Source organism: Hylobates moloch, unplaced genomic scaffold (assembly GCF_009828535.3).
Source record: "Hylobates moloch isolate HMO894 unplaced genomic scaffold, HMol_V3 SCAFFOLD_14, whole genome shotgun sequence".
Taxonomy (NCBI): domain Eukaryota; kingdom Metazoa; phylum Chordata; class Mammalia; order Primates; family Hylobatidae; genus Hylobates; species Hylobates moloch.
This window is the reverse complement of record NW_026652289.1, coordinates 16,400,155-16,420,803: the sequence shown is the minus strand read 5'-3', so window position 1 is coordinate 16,420,803 and position 20,649 is coordinate 16,400,155. Positions and strand designations below refer to the sequence as shown.

General features: G+C 38.3%; 1 protein-coding gene across 6 annotated transcripts in view; it reads right to left on the bottom strand.

Annotated features, from left to right (window-relative positions):
- The window catches only part of GRIK1 (glutamate ionotropic receptor kainate type subunit 1), a 415,082-nt gene that overhangs the window by 54,386 nt on the left and 340,047 nt on the right, over window positions 1–20,649 (bottom strand). For 3 of the 6 annotated variants that reach the window (XM_032176197.2, XM_032176199.2, XM_032176201.2), the window contains exons 8-9: window positions 3,966–4,073; window positions 1,671–1,715 (exon numbers count right to left, since the gene is read on the bottom strand). In XM_032176197.2, the coding sequence (XP_032032088.1) occupies window positions 1,671–1,715; window positions 3,966–4,073 (153 nt within the window). The remainder of the gene's footprint in view (window positions 1–1,670; window positions 1,716–3,965; window positions 4,074–20,649) is intronic. The other 3 variants (XM_032176198.2, XM_032176200.2, XM_058427553.1) reach the window with 1 other exon arrangement.

Sequence of the window (20,649 nt, the reverse complement as noted above, 5' to 3'; positions counted from 1 at the left end):
ATGTTGTAGAGATTGCTAGCTTCCTCTTTTGGAAAGAATTTTGGGTGAATAATACTATTCTAAAATAAGTCAGAGTACGAGGAAAGCTTTTGGAATTTAAATATGATGAAGGTGAATTTTTGTTTAAGTTGGAGACTTCTGGAAAAAGTGCAATGTGTTTGTTGGGTCTGAATGGGTCGCCTGTGCTAGAACTCAGGTTACCGTGAATTTTTGACGGAGTCATAACACAAAACAGCACACCACGGTGTATACAACTTGCAATGTGGAACATGACGGGCTACCCGGAGGGAAGAGGCATGAAGGCATGGAGGATCAAGACCAGAAAGTTACATCCCTAGGGAGTGCGTGTGGCTCTTGCAGTTTAGTGAAAAATAGAGGACATCCCCCCTCCCCTCTATATAATTTCAAATCTTGGATTCCATTCCCTAGGATATTTGTATTAGATTAATTCAAAGTGCCCAGAGTCTCAAGATGGATTAGTGTAATAGGTTTTTTTTTTTTTTCTTTTTCTGGGTGCCGGTTAGGTTCATCTATTTACCAGTGAAATTATAGTGAGGAAACCAGATCGCCTTCTATGTGCACTTAGTAGCCTTGTTCACTGAAGATTAAAACAAGGCTTTTAAACCTGTGCTTTGAAAACTTAAAAAGAAAAAATTTTTTAATTCATCACTGAATACTACTAAGAGGGGACAAGGTTTTTGGCTACAAGGAGAAACTTGTGTACACTTTCTGTGACATAGCCGATAATTTGAAAGATGAAAGTGAACCTGACAAAACTGTTCAAGTTGAACAACCTGAAGCAATTTAAGGTCCATTCATCAGTCCACAGATTTTTTTTACCAAGTAGTTTTAGACAGAGAGAGACAGAGAGGGAAGGAAGGAAAGGAGGAAGAGAAAGAGAGAGAGGAGATGGAAGAAAATGTTTGCTTACCACGGGGACCTTTCTCTGATCCAAATGTTTTTAATGTCTCATATTTGCTTATATAAATCTATGCACATTCATTGGCAACATGGCACTGTATAATAAACTATAAAATAGTGGGTGTTATAATTCACAAGATAATCTCATTTCCTTTCCAAGGTCCCTAATGTTTGTGCCCTCTTTAGAACTGTGGCTCTAAAACAAATTGCAAGACAGTATGCTCTGATGAAGATATCGTGCAAAACAAAAGATAGCTCATGAGAAAAGGAAATTTCTGAAAATGGTTCATATTTTGTGGTGGTGACATTGGAGGAGGTGTCCTAGCCTTCTGAGGCTGTAGCCTATCTGATTAGTCTCATGGATCAAATCTATTGTTGTTTTTATCCCCCTTAGGGAAAATATTTAGTGATTTGAGAAGGAATATAAATAGGTCAGTGTCTCCTTCTGTTACAGTTGCCTGCTTTCAATCCTAACAGGGACTGATCCTGCCTGGGAGAAACAAAAATAATCTTGGGGGAAATATTTAATCCATCATTATTTAATCCTTTGCAAACCTGTTTTCAATTCACAGGTGATGTTGTTGAGAGAGAACACATTCAGTCACTCCTCTCTCTCTTTACATGGAACTTCCCTTCTAAACTGCAATTGGAGAGCTACAGGTCTGGTAACATTGGAAGGGCACGGGCCTTTCCAATGACATTCCCCAGCCCACCCCCAGGTTTCCTGCAGTTGTTGTCAGAGTACAAACCTTCTTCCACACTTTATACAAGTGTTTAGACACTTCGCCAGCAGCCTTGGTTTTCAGAGAGAAAAATAAAATAAAAACAGCACTTAATTAAAATGGAGCGTGAAACCCAGAAGGAATCATGGTGTGTGAGTGCTTAGAGTGTTACAGTTCCCACCCATTGTTTGGAATTTGCATCTTAATTCAATATAAAGCCTGACAATAGGTACAGCAAAGAGATGAATCAAGACTTGGGTCTCACAGAAGTTACCTGGTGGTAAAACTCAATTTTTACTTTTTCTTTCACACACCAAGAAATGCCTTGAAGTGCTTTTCAATGTACACAGGTATGGTGCAGTATTAAGGGTCTTCATTGTTCCTTAAGAAGACCCTTTTAAGGCATTGGTAACTAAAATCAATCAATCAATCAACCAACCAACCAGCAAATCAATCAATACACACACACACACACACACACACACACACATAGACACATATAAAGAAGAAGTATGGTTGATGACTTGTTCTTTGATTATGGGTTTCCGGGCAGTAGAAATTTGAGTGAAAGAGAATGGGATTTTTGTAATAATTTTCCCTATTGACTCCAAGAGAGGCTGACATAAAAAGATTGGGCATTTCCTCCCTTGGCTCCTGAGAGAGACATGTTGGCTTCCCTCATTGCCTTAAGGCCCAATCAGCCTTCTCAGGAACTGAGCCCAAGACACCTGAAGAAAGAAAAGTTATTGCAAACAATGAAGAGACAAGAAACCAACACAAAACACTTTCATCTAATTTGATTTTGCCTTTGATGGAAAAACACCAATGCAATGCGCATAATATTACAGTGTATAGATAGCTGTGAAAGCATAACAATAGCTCCATCTATTTCATCATTCACCTAGCCAAAAAATGTTTCCTTAACAGCTTTTCTCCCCCCTTCAGTGCTATACATAAGAGGAGAACAGAGTTGGGGAAAGACTCATGCTTCGAGAAGCAGACATTTTCTTAAAAAAATTATAGGCTTTTAGATCATAACAAGTATCTTTTTTCCTTTGTTCCCTCCAGCCAACATCCCACACGCCATTGTGGAGACTGGCTGGATGCCTTGTGCTCTATCAGAGCGTGTCAGACCAACAGAGGGGCAAATCAGAGTGAAGAGGAAGCCAGAAGTTGGGAGAGACATTTTTGAAGTGAGAAACCTGCATGTATAATGTGTACTCTCAAAACTGCAAACTAATTATTTTCCTCAAACATTTCACACCGGTGGTCACCTTCTAATACTTTCAGCCTAAATGATCTTTGTTTCCATTAATGTTTTTTTGAGGGGGAGGGGTAGTTAGCACCTGCAAAAAAAGTGTGTCCCAGTTGACAAAAGCAAGAAAACAGAAATGAAAACCTTACCTCATTTAAAAAAAATCAACCCAACTAATCGAATTAAGCAAGCAATCGATTGTCCCCAAAGCCACTCTTACATTAAGCACACTGTCTTATTCACTATAGTGGGAAAAAAATGTCAGATTATAGAGTTTTCTGTTGAGGTGATTGCTTTGGGGGTTTCAATTGTTTTTCTATAGGATTCTCAGTGCAAAATCTTCAAACTGTAAGTGTTAATTCCAACGTATAGTCATGAATATTAAAATTGGCATAATAAAATATACTGAGAAGCCAAATTCTTTTATCATTATTATTTAACCAAATAGTTTACATTGACATTACTCTAAATAATAACTAAAGTAGAACTTTAAACATGGAGAGATTCAGAATTACAACTAAAATAATCCTAAAATGAGCCCAACATTAAAATACAGTTTTTTGGCATTTGTCCTAAAATGAAGAATGCAAAGTTAATTTGCTCCAGTAAGTCTCTTCTATCCTACTTTATTCTGTCTGTCACCAGTCTCAAAAGGAAATAAAATGTGCAATTAAAATCAATTTCTGGGTAACCCTTGGATGCCATTCCATGGATAAACCATTGACAGCTTCTGCTTTTCCAAGTCTAAACTCAATTTGTTAAAAGCTTTAAGACATGGGCCTAATGACACCCAACTCTAGGGTTATATATGTAATAATATAAACATACTTGCTATGTAAATGAAGCACAATATAAACACTAGTTAGTACTGCTATTACTAAGGCATGAAATTTAAGAATCTAGCACATCAACTTCTATCTGCAGATAAAAGAGAGATAAAAAACTGGATGTAAAATAACATGCTTAGAGAATCACTTCATCGTTCACCTACTTGTCTTTGCAATTTAGTAAAAATGCTTGAACAATGTTCATTTGTTATTTTATTTATTTATCATTAAGGAGGTTACCTTTTCAGTTCCTTCCTCTTTGAGACTAATAATGTCCAGATCAAAATCCTTCCTCAAGCCATTGGTTTTATTAAAGGTGATATGCCCAGTCAAGCCATCCCACCGAGCCTGTGGACAAGAAGAAATGTGGCTGTTATTGTTAAACATTTATCATAATTCCTGAGACCATCAAAATTATAATACCTCAAATTCATCACAGTATCCAATTGTTTGGTTTCATCATGCTGTTATAAACCATTGCATTGGTTCAGCGACAAGACAGCAGAACACATCGTCATTTTATTAGCACTCATTTATTCTGTCAATTCCAACATCCTAACCCAGTCAAACCTGTCATCGTGGCTACCTAAATGGACAGTATGGAAAGAATTGCTGTAAAACAGTCTGCACATGGAATACGCAAAATCTGAGAAATCACAATATTCTGTTTTCCAAGGTCAATCCAAATTCCCTTTGAGATATGGCTGAGTGGAAGTGAATCCCTGCTTTTTCTTTCTCTGTGAAAAGAATATAGACTAATATAGTCCAATGATGTATTGCAGTTTTTAGGCTGTTTATGACTTAGCGTGTTCGCGCCACTTGGGCATTATAATTTCCCGTGGCTGCTGTAGCAAGTAATCACAAACCTGGGTGCTCAAAACAACAGAAATTTATTTTCTCAAGGTTATGGAGGCCTGAAATCCAAAATCAGCGTTACTGGGTGGAATTAAAGTGTCAGTGGGACCGTGCTCTCTCTGGAGGCTCAAGGGAAGACCCTATTCTTTGCCTCCTTCTGCTTCTGGTGGCTTCTGGCATTTCTCCTTCTCTTGTGGTTGCATCACTCCAATCTCTGCCTCAGTGGTCCCATTTCCTCCTCCCCTTCTGTCTGCATAAAAGCTCCCTCTGCGAGGTGGAGGTTGTGGTGAGCTGAGATCCTTCTACTGCACTCCAGGAGCCTGGGCGACAGAGCAACACTCTGTCACAAACAAACAAACAAACAAAAAAGGTGGGGCACAGTGGCTCGCGCCTGTAATCACAGCACTTTAGGAAGCCGAGGTGGGTGGAGATCGAGACCAACCTGGCTAACATGGTGAAACCCCATCTCTACTAAAAATACAAAAAATTAGCCAGGCATGGTGGCGCATGCTTGTAATCCCAGCTACTCGGGAGGCTGAGGCAGGAGAATCGCTGGAACCCCAGAGGCAGAGGTTGCAGTGAGCCGAGATTATGTCATTGCACTCCAGCCTGGCGACAGAGCAAGACTCCGTCTAAAAAAAAAAAACAAACAAACAAACAAAAAAAACTCCTTCTGCTTCTCTCTTATAAAGACACTTGTGGTTGTAAATACAATCTAAATAGAACTCACCTGGATAATTTCCCCATCCTTAATTTAATCACCTATGCAAAGGCCTTTCTGCTATATAAATTAACATTTACAGGTTCCAGGGATGAGGACATGGGTATCTTTTGAGGGAGCTGCTCTTCTGCCTACCCTACACATCAACATCATTTCAAATAATAAAAAATTCACAATAGTCTGCCTTTCACAGAACTCACATTGGATATCTCTGGTGGTTTTATTAAATAAAAAGCGGTGGCCCTTGGGAGAGTCTTCAGCTTCAATAATTAGGTGATTTTTGGCAACCTTGTTGATTTGAGTTTCACTTACAAATGGGGATAAAGGAAAACTCAGATCTTTGTATCCACTTAGCTGTTTTTCTCCCTCTTGACTTTACCAAATTCATTAGACATGCATAAAATGGGAAGATCCTGAAGAATTACACTGTATTTGCAGTTATTTGCGCCATGTGTATATGTTGAGTGTATTTACCCATTTGGCCAAGAGGCAGAGCAATGCAGTGGAAAGAACGTTGAATTTTCCATACCTCTGGGGCTGAATATCTGCAGTGTAACTTCAGGCAAGCTACTGAACTTGAAGCGTTTTAATTTTTAACATTTATTGTTTTTGTAACTGTCTCTCACTTTTCCCACTTTCATAATTCTAGAGTTTGGCTATTATTATCTCACGTTTAGCCTTTACAAATCACGACCAGATTCATGGTCCCCAAGTAAATTTTCGTATTTATGCAATTTTCACCAGCACGTAAAGTACATAATGGATTCATGCTACCTACAAATTAGTCTAAACTGTGACTTTACGTTGGAGTTGTGATGGTTAATTTTGTGTGTCAACTTGACTAGGCCACAGGATGCCCAAATATCTAGTCAAACATTATTTCTGGGTGTGTCTGTGAGGGTGTTTCCAAAAAAGATTAGCATTTGAATTGGTGGACTGAGTAAGGCAGGCAGCCCTCTCTATGTGAGTGGGTACCATTCAATTCATGTAGAGCCTGAACAGAACAAAAAGGCAGAGGAAGGGAGCATTTACTCTCTGCCTGACTGACAGCTGAAACATCGGCCTTCTCCTGTTCTTGAGAACAGGAGATTACATCATTGATGCTCTTCGTTCTCAGGCCTTCAGACTCAGACTAGACTTACACCAGCCAGCTTTCCAGGGTCTCTAGTTTGCAGATGGCAGAATGTGGGACTTCTCAGCCTCCAAGTTGGTTTGCTAATTTCTCATAGTAAACCTCTTTGTATATATATCCTATTGTTCTGTTTCTCTGGAGAGTTCTGGATAATACAGAGGTCTTTGAAAATTTTGCCTAAGCTACGTCTCCAGAATTTCCTACCACTGCTCCCCTATGCACAGCCCCAGCTGGAACAGGCCTGGGCTCTCCAGCCTCTGTGCTGTTCATCCCAGCCAGCAGCCTCCACTCAGCCTCCCCATCTCCTATCCAGACTTCAAGATTGGCTTATTGTGCTATTTTGGTCCAGAGTCACTATTCTTCTCTTTGAGGCACAGGCCTCCCAGCTTATACACCCCTCTGATCAGTATTGCTTGTGTTTTCACATGTAATTTTGTTCTTATTACCACTTACCTTTACACTTTCAGTTTGGAAATCCTTATATCCTCAATTGGATTGGAAGCTTGTCAGTCAAACCTAATTATCTTACTAAATTGTCTTCTCTTTAGTATTCAACAAAATGGCATAGCCCTTAGGCACTTTAATTTTTTTCTTGCTCTAATTTGTTCCCAAACAAAATTTTATTAATTTGTGTATTTTACTTTTCTGTCTCTGTCATTCCTGTCTCTCTCTTAACCCGTAATTTCTCAACTCATAATCCCATCTAAAAATGGTGAAATATCTTTGATTGGGAGTCAAGAAACCAAGTTTAGTCTTTAAGCCACTATCAAGTTTTGTGGCCTTGGTTGAGTCATTTTGTCCTTTTTTTAGGCCACAGGGAAATGCACAGTAAGTGAAGATTTTGCATAAAACGAGCTTTAGCTCTGGAATTCTACGATCATAGGCAAGATACCATAGAGGGGTTTAATGAAGTTGAAAGTGATTCATTAAGCACCTATGATCTGGAAGCTGGGCTATATAAGACATAAAACACGGTTGTTATACTCGAATTTCAATGTAAAACGTATTACTATCTGACTGGGGAGAAAAGACTACAGAATTTGGTTCAATTATGTTTTCACTATTAATTCATTTGGAAAATATCCATTTACTGAGTATCTTCTCTGTGCAGGGAAGTATGCTGAGAATACAGCACCTAGAAGTTTACAGTTTAGTAGGAACAAACACATTAATGGATTTCCAAAAAGCACTTTAGGTTTGAGGATAAAGATTTGTATAGGATATTGAAGAGAGAAGTACGGAGAAGAAGCATTTATCCCAACTGCGGCGAAAGAGTCAGCAAAAGATTCCTGAAGGCAGGAATGCCTGAGCTCACAAAGGATAAGTCCACCAAGCAAAGATTCATGGGCTGGGTAAAAACATGAAATAAAGAATAAATTATAAGTTTGCCCTGAGACTCTAATGCAAAGTAAGAAATGATGCGAAATGAGCCTAGGAAGGCAAGTAGTCTGTTTATAAAGGCGTTATGAAGCATGCTAGTTTGCTTGGACATTGCTCAGTAGACTTTTGGGGAATCATGGGGGTGTTTTAAACATGTGTTGCCATGGTCAGATGTGCATTATGGGGAGATCATTTGATATCTCTTTTATACTTGAGGAGAATGACTTGGAGAAGGTCAATATTGTAAGCAGCGTGTTGGTTAGTGGGTAGTTCTCATAGAACAAAATGTATACAATCACATTCATATGCCCAAATATGAACACAGGGATAGCACAATTCCTCCATTTCCCTGTCCCACCAACTTGCACACCTTTAAATATTAATGAAAATAGTTCCACAGCAGGATAGACAGAATTTCATAAAGAGTACGTTAAGAAATCAGCTTAAATGTAAGGAAACAGTATAATTGGCCAAAGCATATTTTCTGGCTACCATTCAGATAGAATGGATATTATGACAAAAGGATATTTTATCACTTCATAGTGCTGGAAGTTAAATCAATGGTATGGGATGATATGTGGACAAGAAAAGGCTCCAACTTTTTCCTCTAAGCCGTCTCGATGGCAAACTAGATGTTGCCCAAGTGCTATAACACATAAAAAGAAATGCTTCTTCAGATCCTGGTACCTAGTCTCTAGAGTTTGTTGCCAAGGGAGACCATAATATCAAACATTGGCATTAGCTTTAAAATTGAATGGCATATCTTTATGGTCAGTAGTAACACCTGTTGTCACATCGGCTGAGATCCAGGTAATCATGTCTCTGCAATGGGACAAAAACTATCAGCAATGAATACAAGTAGGAGGTGTCTTCTTGTGTCTATTTAGGTACACCTCTTGGCATTGCATTCTCCTTTTTCTCCCTGTCACACCTCAATTCTAGTTTTTGTACCTGGTCATTCCTTCTTATTCTGCAAGCCAAAGGCTGGCTTTGTGGATTGATGGGTTAAACGAGAGCCATGAAATAAGCTGCTGTGTTAGGATTCCAATATCTGTCTGAGAGCTGAGAACAACTTGTGTAATGCTTTGGTTGAGTGGAAATCTCTACTGTGTTAGGGGTTTGAATTAAGTCAGTTTTCAAGCCCTTTCTTCATGCCTCTAAACAATGTACTGTTCCAACTGTCCTCCTGACCTGTTTGAAAGGAGGTAGTTGTCTTCATTAAATTCTACAGGATTTTCAGAAAGGTTTTTTCTAAAGGCAACTTTTCCTTTATGGGGTTCATGTTTTGAGTCAATTTGGTACATTGTCCAGAGTTTACAGGGGTCTCTGAAAATGTACAGAATCGGTAGCATTTATCTCTTAGTGGAGCATATAGCTTATAGCGGGGTCTTAAAACCCAGTTCAGAAATCCAATTTCATTCCCTAAGTGTGACTATTGTGTCCCTTTGTTTGGATTCTCTTGCATTGATTTTATTCTTGAACTTAGTGTTCCAATCACTGGTACAGAGTAATTCCCACTTCTCGCTTTTTCTCCTGCTCATCCAAGTGGCAAAAAAGTTCCCTTTTCATGTTTTAACAATGCTTCCTTCTCTGCCTCAAATATCTACAAAGGTTCCCTGTGTGGTTCTTCACTGATAGGAAATATCTTTGACCTTCAACATCAAACTTCCCTTACTGGCACAATTACCCATGTCTTCCTGCCTCTCATCCCCTAGATTAGCTGTATTTCTGTATATGTTATTTGTTTTTCTGCAAACTCATTGTTGATAAGCATTCATTAATCATCAATACACTATTGATTAGGGTGAATATGCAAAGACTAATTCCTGGATGTGATGAATAGGATCCATGAGGAATCCATTTTTCTGGGACAGGGCTGAAGCATATACAATTTAGATAATGATATATAATTATATTATCCATAATTACCATGTGCTTGCCTTATGTAGAAGCATTTGCAGAGGGGACAATTATAGTATACTTAAAACAGAAAACAATACTTAAACTATTGTCCCTATTTTAGGAAAGAGCTTTATTTTCTGCCCTGCATCAGACCTTCATGTCTACAACTGCTTAATAGCAACTAAATCAAATATTGTGAGTTTTCCTCATTCCTCTTATTGGACACATTATCTGATAATCAAGAGACAGGAATCAAGGGGTAAAAGAAGAAAAATAAAAGGTTTCGTGAATATCTTATTTGTATATTCTTTCTCAAGATATTTATTGTCCAAATTACATGCATATATTTTATTATTAGGGAAGTAAGGGGCTAGCACCTAACTCTGGGCTCTTATGATAATCAACTCTTAATGTCATTAGTTAAAATGATTTCTTTTACTTATTTATTTTTTCTGAAAGCGAATTTTTTTTTCTTCAACTTTTGTGTTAAGTTCAGGGGTACATGTACAGATATGCAGGTTTCTTACATAGGTAAACGTGTGCCATGGTGTTTTGCTTCACAGATCATCCCATCACCTAGGTATTAAGCCCAGCATCCATAAGCTGTTCTTCCTGATGCTCTCCCTCTCCTGTCCCCATCTCTGACAGGCCCTAGTTTGTTTTGTTCCCCTCCATGTGTCCATGTGTTCTCATCATTCGACTCTCACTTATAAGTGAGCACATGCGGTGTTCAGTTTTCTGTTCCTGCATGAGTTTGCTGAGGATAACAGCTTCCAACTCCATCCATGTCCCTGCAAAGGACATGATCTTGTTCCTTTTTATGGCTGCATAGTATTCCATGATGTATATATACCACAGTTTCTTTTTTCGGTCTATCACTGATGGGCAATTGGGTTGATTCCATGTCTTTGCTATTGTGAATCACGCTGCAATGAACATAAGTGTGCCTGTATCTTTATAATAGAATGATTTATATTCCTTTGGGTATATGCCCAGTAATGGGATTGCTGGGTCAAATGGTATTTCTGTGTTTAGGTCTTTGAGGAATTGCCATGGTGTTTTCCACAATGGATGAACTAATTTACACTCCCACCAACAGTGTGAAAGCATCCCTTCTTCTCTGCAACCTCGCCAGCATCTGTTGAAAAGGAATTTAAATATGTAAAAGATTGTAAATCCTCCCTTCCTAGAATTTTCCTTGACACAGCCATTGTCCTTTGCCATACCAAATAAATTGTTTCCTATTGAGAGAGACTTCTTATTCTTCACTTATATATTGGAAACTGTTTTCTTCTGAGAACATTGTGTATGCAAGGCTCATGGCAAACTCAAGGTTAGCTTTCCTTACTAGATCAAGGTGAAGAAAAAAATTCTTCTTAAGTGACTATTCTATTTTTTAATAAAACTTATAAAAACTTGAAAATGAAGCAAAAAAAAAAAAAAAAGATTGTGTGACCTTCTTTGTCATGGTGGCCACAGTACAATAGCCTCATCCAAGGGTGATTTGATTCTCTAAAGAGGTGTCTCTTTATTTTTAAATTTACTGTTGTTTAAGAGGCAGATTCTGTGAAATTACATGTTAATTTATAGGATTTGTATGTGGCAGAGATGTAAATGATTTCCATCTAATAGACGAGATAACCTGAAAAATTATACTTGTATTGATCTATCGGACATTAGCCAGCTTTTTATTTTATTTTAAGTTCTGGGGCACACGTGCAGGATATGCAGGTTTGTTACACAGGTAAACGTGTGCCATGGTGGTTTGCCACACGTATCCACCCATTAGCTAGGTGCTAAGCCCCACATGCATTAGCTATTTATCCTGATGCTTTGACTTCCCTGGTGGCCTCTAGAACCACCGTGCCTCTCTGTCTTTTTACAACAAGCTTTATCATCCTGCTGGTTCCCTCAGTTAGACACATCTTCAATATTTGCTTTCTTATGTTTGTACTAGAGTCACATATATACCTGGCTTAAAATTGGAAATGGTCCTACGGTGGTGCCCAAGTACCCTCACCCGCCAGAGCCAATGTTATGGGCCGTTTAAGCTCAGAAACATCTTTAAAAAAAACAAACACTCCAGTCCTAGAGCAAACCCTAAGTAGCAACAAACTTGACTATTGCTGACTCTCTGTCTCTGTTGTTTCTTGTCTTATCTTGTCTTGTGATTATGTGTTTTGATTCTGAGTTTTGGCCAAGTCTGTCAGCCGAGAAGTGCCTTACCTAACTCACAGCTTCAGTCACTTCTCCTCCACAACTGGGTACAGGCACCTCTATTTGGTCTCAGACCACTGTGCCACTTTCACTGCCTACTCAGAAGAGCATTTTATGTCTCCTCGTTTGGGTCACAGCTGAGTATGTGAAGTAGTGGGTATTTGACTGCCAGGCCAGTCTCATGAACACAGTCACAGGGATACTGGTGTCGTGTATCTGATCTACACGTGGCTGTTAAATTCTTCTTTGGTGGCAGGAATAATTGTGAATCTGGCACTTTGTTCTCATCATATAGTGATCTATCAGCTAGATGCAGGTAATCTAACTCTTTGCAGGGTGAGAGATGACTGAAAACCTGGTTTCTTAGCACTTTTCTTTTGTCTGAGCAAGATTATGTCTCAGGTTCACTGGAAATGACAACCAACCTTTCTGTCCTCCTGAGTTACTGTGTTCTGTGTTTCCTTTCAAGACATGGCTAAGGTTATAGAACTAAAACTGCAGCCCTCAATAGCTGCCTATCTCTGGAAATTAAAAAAAAAAAGGTTTTATTCACCTCATTGCGATTGAATAAAACCTTGCGAAATAAAGATTTTCTGTTTTTATTATTTATAGATTTGATTACTTATATCAATATTCTCAGGGCTCTCATGTTACAGAGAAACTGGAGTTTAAATACATTGTATTGCTGCCCTTGAAAAAGTTCACAGAAATTGCTAACTTGGAAGCATTTCTACGTAAAAATGCAAGTTCTTGTATCCAAAGTGCATATTTGACCACATTTAATTGATTTTTTTAAAAATTAGCTTAAAAAGCATTACATATCTCTCCCTTAATATTATCACTCCGAATTATGTAGTTCTGATTTACTTTTTTGTTTTACAGATTTGTTTTTGGTTTCCTGAAAATAGGCTAATCTGAACTCCTTAAAACTTCTTATACTGGTTTACCAATGAGACAAGATAGCATTGACACATAATGTTTAAAATGAAGATTTAAAATTATATGTAATTATACTGAGTTAGAATTTTGGCAAAATTTTTATAGAAACAGTTTTTACACTTTGTAAGGTATCAGTTGAAATGTAATTTTCATGTTTCTACTATGTTTAAGATTGTGAGCTAATGTAAAATCAAGTTAACTGACGGATAATCTTGGGATATCTGGGTCGCTCTCATTAAGAGATAATATTGGCATGATGATTACCATTAGTGTGTGTATGTCTACCTATACCTATAAATGTCTATATACATCTTATTATTTCTCTATGTTACAGAGAAGCTGTAACTTAGAGTCATGTTAATGAACATTTTATTTTTGCCACTTTGAAGATGACATTCAAGGAATGTATGTGTCTCTAGTGGGTTGCTTTATGCAAGCTCATGTGTATAAGGTAATGCGGTATATTTTTGTTTACAAAGTGAAAAGAAAATATGTTCCAAAGTATGAAACAGTATAGTGAATGGCAAAGCATGAGTGTGTGTCGTATAGAAGGTTGGAGGAAACAGAATTTTATTTACCTCGGAGTATAATATATGCATGTAGTGAGTCTGAATAAAAACAAGGAAATGTGTTAAAATTTTGGCAAAGTTTACGCAGCTTTAATTGGCTCATTAATAAGATATATATTTTAAGTTTTGTGAATTTTTTTTCTGCCAAATACTACATTAATGTAACACTATACTTTTATTTTCTCTCTTTTAAAATGGAGTATTTAGCCTGCTCTTAACAAGAAGATAAATTATCACTTACCTTCTATGTCATCGTCTCAGACACTTTCATTCCCATCATCAACAAGTGGTTTCTGCTTTACTCTCGTGTTTTTCTGAAGGTTTTGCTATAAACTACAGTCTGGAAATAGCCTTTGTCAGAGAATGGCAGTATCAGAGCCTCATGGAAACATGGTGCCAAAAATACTCTTACCTACTGGCACTTTAAACAGTCATTGGTATAGACTTTGGATATTAAGGTGTCACTTAGATGACTAACTGTACCAGAGGATGGAACCAGGATTTTCAGGACTCTTTTAATAGTCCAGGGACAGAAGACCTTTGAAAGCCAGGTGTTGATCCAACATCCACTAATTATAAGACAAGTAGGATTAGGCGAACTGCTGAGGGGAATCTAATTGTGGTTATATGGCTTTAATATCTTATTATAAGATATCTTGGGATACCTGGGTCATTTCTTTTATTCTTTTAATAAGATATGGTCTTTTAATAAGATATTATTAAATAATAATAAAGATAATAAGGTATTAAATAATAAGATAATAAGATATTATCTTTTAATAAGATATGGTTTTACATATCTTATTAAAAGAATAAAAAGATGCATTCTCTTCCTGATCTCTTTAACTCTCTCCTTGGTAACCTATAAATGACACATTCTTTATATGGCGCCTTATTCTCCCTGACCCCTCAGAATTCACAGACAACTTACTAGCTTTTATGGCAATGTGGTTATTTGCATAAAATCAATACAAATTTGTCCTTTTTATAACCAGACTATAGTTGAATAAATTGGCTGTGTAAATAAGGTCACACCAGGTGTGATGGTTCACATTATGTGTCAATTTCACTGGGTGACAGGGGCCCACATTAAACGTTGTTTCTGGGTGTGTCTGTGAGAGTGTTTCCAGATGAGATGAGCATTTGAATTGGGGGGCCCGATAAAGAAAACTGCTTTCTCTGCTGTGGTTGGGCATCATCCAGTCCAATCCGCTGAGGGTCTAAGAAGAATGAAAGGTGAAGGAAAGAGGAATTTGCTTCCTTTTTTCTGCTTTATTGTTGAACTAGGCCATCTCTTCTCATCTTCTACTACCCTCATACTGGGAGTTATACCATCAGCTCCCCTGGTTCTTAGATCTTCAGACTCAGAATGAATTACACCATCTGCTTTTCTGGGTCTCCAGTTTGCAAATGGCAGGTCATGGGACTTCTCAGTCACCATAATTGAATGAGCCAATTCCTCAAAATAAATCATATTCCCTCTCTCTTTCTCTGTCTCTCTCTCTCCTATTGGTTTTGTTTCTCTGGAGAATCCTGACTAATATGCCAGGAATGTATCTGGTTTATTACAAATAATACAGATCTTATTTAATCAGGTGTAGCAAACCCACCATTAAGGAAAAAGTGCTGTACTTCAAATGTGGAACCGGGGTTCAGAAAGCCCTCTCTGGAAACTGGTCTGTTATTTGTTCTATGATTTATATGATCGTAAACTTACAGGTAAAAAGGAAGACAATTTTCTAATAGGCCAGAAAATCTATCAGATGTTGGGCAGTCAGAGAAATTCACCAAAATGTCTAGGTGCTATAAGAATATTGTGCAGATGCATTTCTTGAATGGAGTTTCTTACCTATGTGTGGTAGGGTGAATAAATGTCACGATTTTCCCCATTGTCCATGTTCTAATCCCTGGAACCTAGAAGGTAGCAACAGAAGCTACACAGATGGGATCAAGTTAAGGATCTTAAAGTGGGGAGATCATCCCGGATTATCTGGGTGGGCCTAATGTAATCACAGGGTCCTTATAAAAGGGACCCAGGAAGGGTCAGAGAGACAGAAGGTGATGTGATGACAGAAACAGAAGACAGAGAGAAAGAGACTGGAAACTTGAAAGATGCTACATTGCTGGCTTTGAGGATGGAGGAAAGGGTCCATAAGCCAAGGATTACAGGAATCCCGGGACCTTGGGAAAGGCAAGGGAACTGATTTCCCTCTACAGCATCCAGAAGGACTCAGCCTTACCAACATCTTGACTTTAGCCCAATGAGACTTGTGTTAGAGTTCTGACTGCCAAAGCAGTAGGAGAATTAATTTGTGTTGCTTTGAACGACAATGCTTGTGGTAATTCACCTAAAAAGCAATAGGAAACTAATACGCCTTGGAATAAAAAAGCCAGTAAGAGAAAAAAAATTCTGGAGAAAGGATTCTGAAAATGCAATGAGAGATTTCTTTTGAAATTTTCTTATAGAAGTTAATTTTCTGTCCTTAGTAGCTGCTTGAAACAGCAGCTCTGAATTTGCTATCCATACCCAGAGGCTTCCATGGTCAGTGAACATCTTGCACTGCCCCAATGGAAATTAATCAGGTCTAAGTACAATGACATCAGACTTTTGGTAATATGAATAATCTTTGGAAATTATTTATGACACAACAGGGAACTGCTGAGAAAATTATCTAAAACTTGGAAATAAAACAAAAGAATAACGACTGTATTTCGTTTCAAAGTCACATGGGATCATTACCTAACAGGTCCACCCAAGGATGATTCAATCCTCTAGAGGATTGTACTTTTGTTTGTTTTACTATTTTCTATTGTCTAAGGTCAAGACTATGAAATTACATGTGGACTTAGATATTTTTTGTCCAACAGAGACCTAATTGCTGCAAGTCTAGTACAGAAGATGACCTCAAAGGTTATGGTTTTATTGCTTGTTGAACAATAATCAATTTTGTCTCTAACTCAGCATATTCATTTCCATTAGCTTCTCCTGTTGGACTATATAACCACTCTTTCTGTAATTCTTCTTTGAACTAGATTTACTATCCAGATGGTTCCATCATTAAGGAGTTAAGTGTATTTTTGGCACATGCTTACATTATGTTTGCATGAGAGTCATGTTGATAACTTTATAAAATTATATACTGACAAATGCAAAGTGGCATAAATGTAATCACATTTGGTCCTTACAGCATCTAGATAAGGTAAGTAGGATGGTCCCCAGTTTATTGAGAGGAAACAGATCCTAAAGTTAGTAAGATGTACCCAGAGGGGTTCAGAACCAGTCTACCTCATGTTCTTTTTCTTCACCAAACTGCATTTCGATCATGTGAAAGAAATGAAAATGTGTGGGCTTATTTCTCCATTTTACATCCTAACTCTAGACTTTATATGGGTCATAAGGAGAAAACATTCTCAAGCCCAAAATAAAAGGAGAAATAATTGAAAAATTTTCAATCGTCACTAAAATCCTGACTTCTCGCTCATTCAGGGGCATGTTTGAAGTGTGAGTTGCCCAAGTGGATCCCTCTTGGGTCTGCTGGGTTCCATTAGAAAGACAAAGAGCCTCTGCTCTGGCTTCCAAGATCCTATTTCTGTTTCTCTGGTTCACCTAGCATAGAGCAGCTTCTCCTGCAAGTCAATGTCACAAGACTAGAATGGGCTGTCTACAGGAGTAGAAATCAAATAAGCCTTCAGCCTCTTTTGTGCAGTCCTCTTTGCAAGGGGTCTCAGGCCAGTTGGAATTGACACATAGCGTTCTATTTGCCACCAGGGTTTAGAGTAAAAGGGATTTCTAGAAAATGAACTCTTGACCTTTGGCTAGTTTGTTGAAACACCTCTAATTTTCTTGCTAGCAATGCCTTTCACAGACCTTCATTGCCTGTCCCATTCTGTTTGTTGACCACTGGATTAAATGGGTCCCAGGATGGTTTTACCTTCTGGGATTTCTGTTTTGGATTATTTGTGTGTTTCTGCTCATAGAGTTACCACATTACCATAAGTGTGGGTGACTTTTGCTGACTTAAGATTTAACTGTGAGACAGTAAAGCATGTTTTAAAGTCCTTTATCTCTAGTCACACAACTCTCCCCACATTGAAACTTCTTGAATATGCCCTACATTCTCTTCCCTTCAGTACATTGTCAGTGCATTCATTTCTCACCAAGCTCAAAATATCTCCTTTTCTAGTATTCTGAGATATCAGTGATGCTTGGCTTTTATAAAGCACATCACACAGCAATCCATGATAGAATTACTTGGTGATTTAAAAAGCTGTGTGGAAAACAGAAAGATTGAGATAAAACAGGATAATTTAATATAAACAGTAAATTAATGTGTTTCTATTGGCCTAATCAAAAAGAATCACATTGCATTTAAAAATTTAAAAATACCGCTAATAGGCTATTCATTGATTTTCACATATTGTTTACAAACAAATTTTAGTCATAAACCTGACCATTGTAAACAAGACACTTTCAGCATAACAATAGTAATTTAAAATGCTATTTACATAGCGTTTTAGTTGCTATCAAGTTTTAAAATCTGAGCATGACGTATTTGGAGAATGACTTTGGAATCAAATGACTGGGGCTTGAATCTTGGCTCTATCTTTGAGTAGCTGGGCACCTCTTTGCAAGTTGCTTAACTTCGTCAAGCTTCGTTTGCAAAAATTAATAGTCTTTACCTAGTGGTTGTGAAAATGAAAAGAGATGATGCTTCAAAGCATCTAACACAGAACTGTCCGAGTGGAAGCCTAATAAAAATCCAGTTCCCTTATGATCTTGACCTACTTAAGATCTCCTCAACTCCCTTACAGATACATGATTACTCATAGAGCAGTTTGCAATGAACCCTGCTCTATCTCAGGGACTTCTCTTATGCTGCTTGTCAGTGAAAAACCAACTGCCCTCCTATGTCATCAATAATATAATGCAGTGGTTTTTACATTTTAAATGAGCACAAAATCATTGGAACACTGTTTTTAAATAAGTACTTTAGTCAGCTTTAAAAAAGAAGATCCTCACACTACACCATAAGAATCACCGAAAAAGGGCTCAAAGCTTGTCAGCTCCATAGATCTTTGTCTGATACTCATGTTTGCTGACCAATCCTACCAGAAAACTTTGAGCCAGTTATTAAGCTTGGGGTCTGATTACAGTTCTGAAGAAGTTTACTCTAATGATTAAGGTATTTATCTATCTATCTATCTGTCCACCCACCCATGTACAGGAAATTAATAGATAAATAGTAACACTAATAAGTCTTATAAAATTGGGAAAGTGAGCTGTGGCTAGTAGGGTCAATGTAGTTTTTAGGAGAAGATGAAAAGATTAAGTTAGTCATTGATGATAAAACAAGGTCTGACAGACTGCATATTTGTTTATTTCAGTATAGTTATGGGATGTTGAAATGCTCTCACTATGGTTGGGCATGTACTTATTGGATCCCATAACCCTATAATCTAGAGGATTTTCAGGCAAAATACAGATCGCTATGGGAAAATGGTTTTTAATATATTGCAGGCAAGGGAGATCTACTGATTCTTTTCAAAGACCACTTGCCCTGAAAAAAATAGGTTTGCCCCCAAAGATCCTAGTTGTTATAATTATTCTTGGGGTCACCATATCCTCATACGTCATTCTCTGGGGATTTAGATAACAACCCCTAGCATGGCCTCAAACCAAGTTTTTTTTTCCCCATAGTTTCCTAAATGGAGTACTAGCCTGGTGATAGATTCCATGGCACAACCATAGCAATCCAAAGCTCATACATTAATACGGATCTGAAGAAGGCCTATAAGTACCAGGGCTGTACCCATGGCCCAGGACCTCCTGCATCCTGTCAGTCCTGGAGGCATTTACACTGCTCTCTGTGCATTTTCCAGTGTTGCCGCAAGGCAACATAACAGTAGTTATAACTTGCTTTGTGTTTCAGATTCTTCATAAGAGCACTTTCCTGGAACAAAATTTTTAATTGCCTGGAGAATAAAATCCCTCTTTTTTTTTTTTTTTTTTTTTTTTTTTTTTTTTTTTTTTAATGGCACCATCTCGGCTCACCGCAACCTCTGCCTCCCAGGTTCAAGTGATTCTCCGGTCTCAGCCTCCCAAGTAGCTGGGGTTACAGGCATGCACCACCATGTCCGGCTAATTTTGTATTTTTAGTAGAGATGGGGTTTCTCCATGTTGGTCAGTCTGGTCTCAAACTCTCAACTTCAGGTGATCTGCCCGCCTCGGCCTCCCGAAGTGTTGGGATTACAGGCGTGAGCCACCGCGCCCAGCCCCCACCTTTCTAATATACTATTTATGACTTTTCCTTGCTGTGCTTTCCACCTCCATCTACTGCCATGTTCTGCCCCAATAGCTACTACACATAAACTCTGTGTTCCAACTCTGTAGATGCTTCCCAAGACTTTGTGCACATAAGTAATAATTCACGAATTTGTTCCCAGTACTCTCTCTCCCTAAAAATTCTCTCCCCCGGTACATTTTTAGAAACCTTACTTGATAGAATGCGAGCGTCACAAAGGCAGGGATGGGTATCTCTTGTATACACTAATATATCCCAACAAATAAGGACAGTTCGCGGAACTAGTAAATCCTAACTAAGTTCTTGTTGAATGAGCGATAGAATCTATCAAGGTCAATTCAAATGTCACCTCCTCTCTGAAGCTATTCCGAACCCTTTTGGATGGAATGCATAGTTTCTTTCTTTGGGGTTCACTAGTATTTTATTTATTAATATATCATATTATAGCCCACATCATAGCAGTCTTGTATTACAGTTTGTTGTGTGCATTTTCCTCCAGACGATGATGGCTTCCTTAAGAGCAGGTGTAGTGTGCATTCACCATTTGCCTTCATGGCCCACTATTCCTTTTTTTCTTCCTTTCTGTTTTTTTTTTTTTTTTTTTTTTTTGATACGGAGTCTTGCTCTCCCAGGCTGGAGTGCAATGGCCTAATCTCTCCTCACTATAACTTCCACCTCCCAGGTTCAAGTGATTCTCCTGCCTAAGCCTCCCGAGTAGCTGGGATTACAGGCACCCGCCATCATGCCTGGCTAATTTTTGTATTTTTGTAGAGACAGGGTTTTACCATGTTGGCCAGGCTGGTCTTGAACTCCTGACCTCAGGTGATCCACCTGCTTCGGCCTCCCAAAGTGCTGGGATTACAGGCATGAGCCACGGCGCCTGGCCCCACTATTCCTTTTACAACTA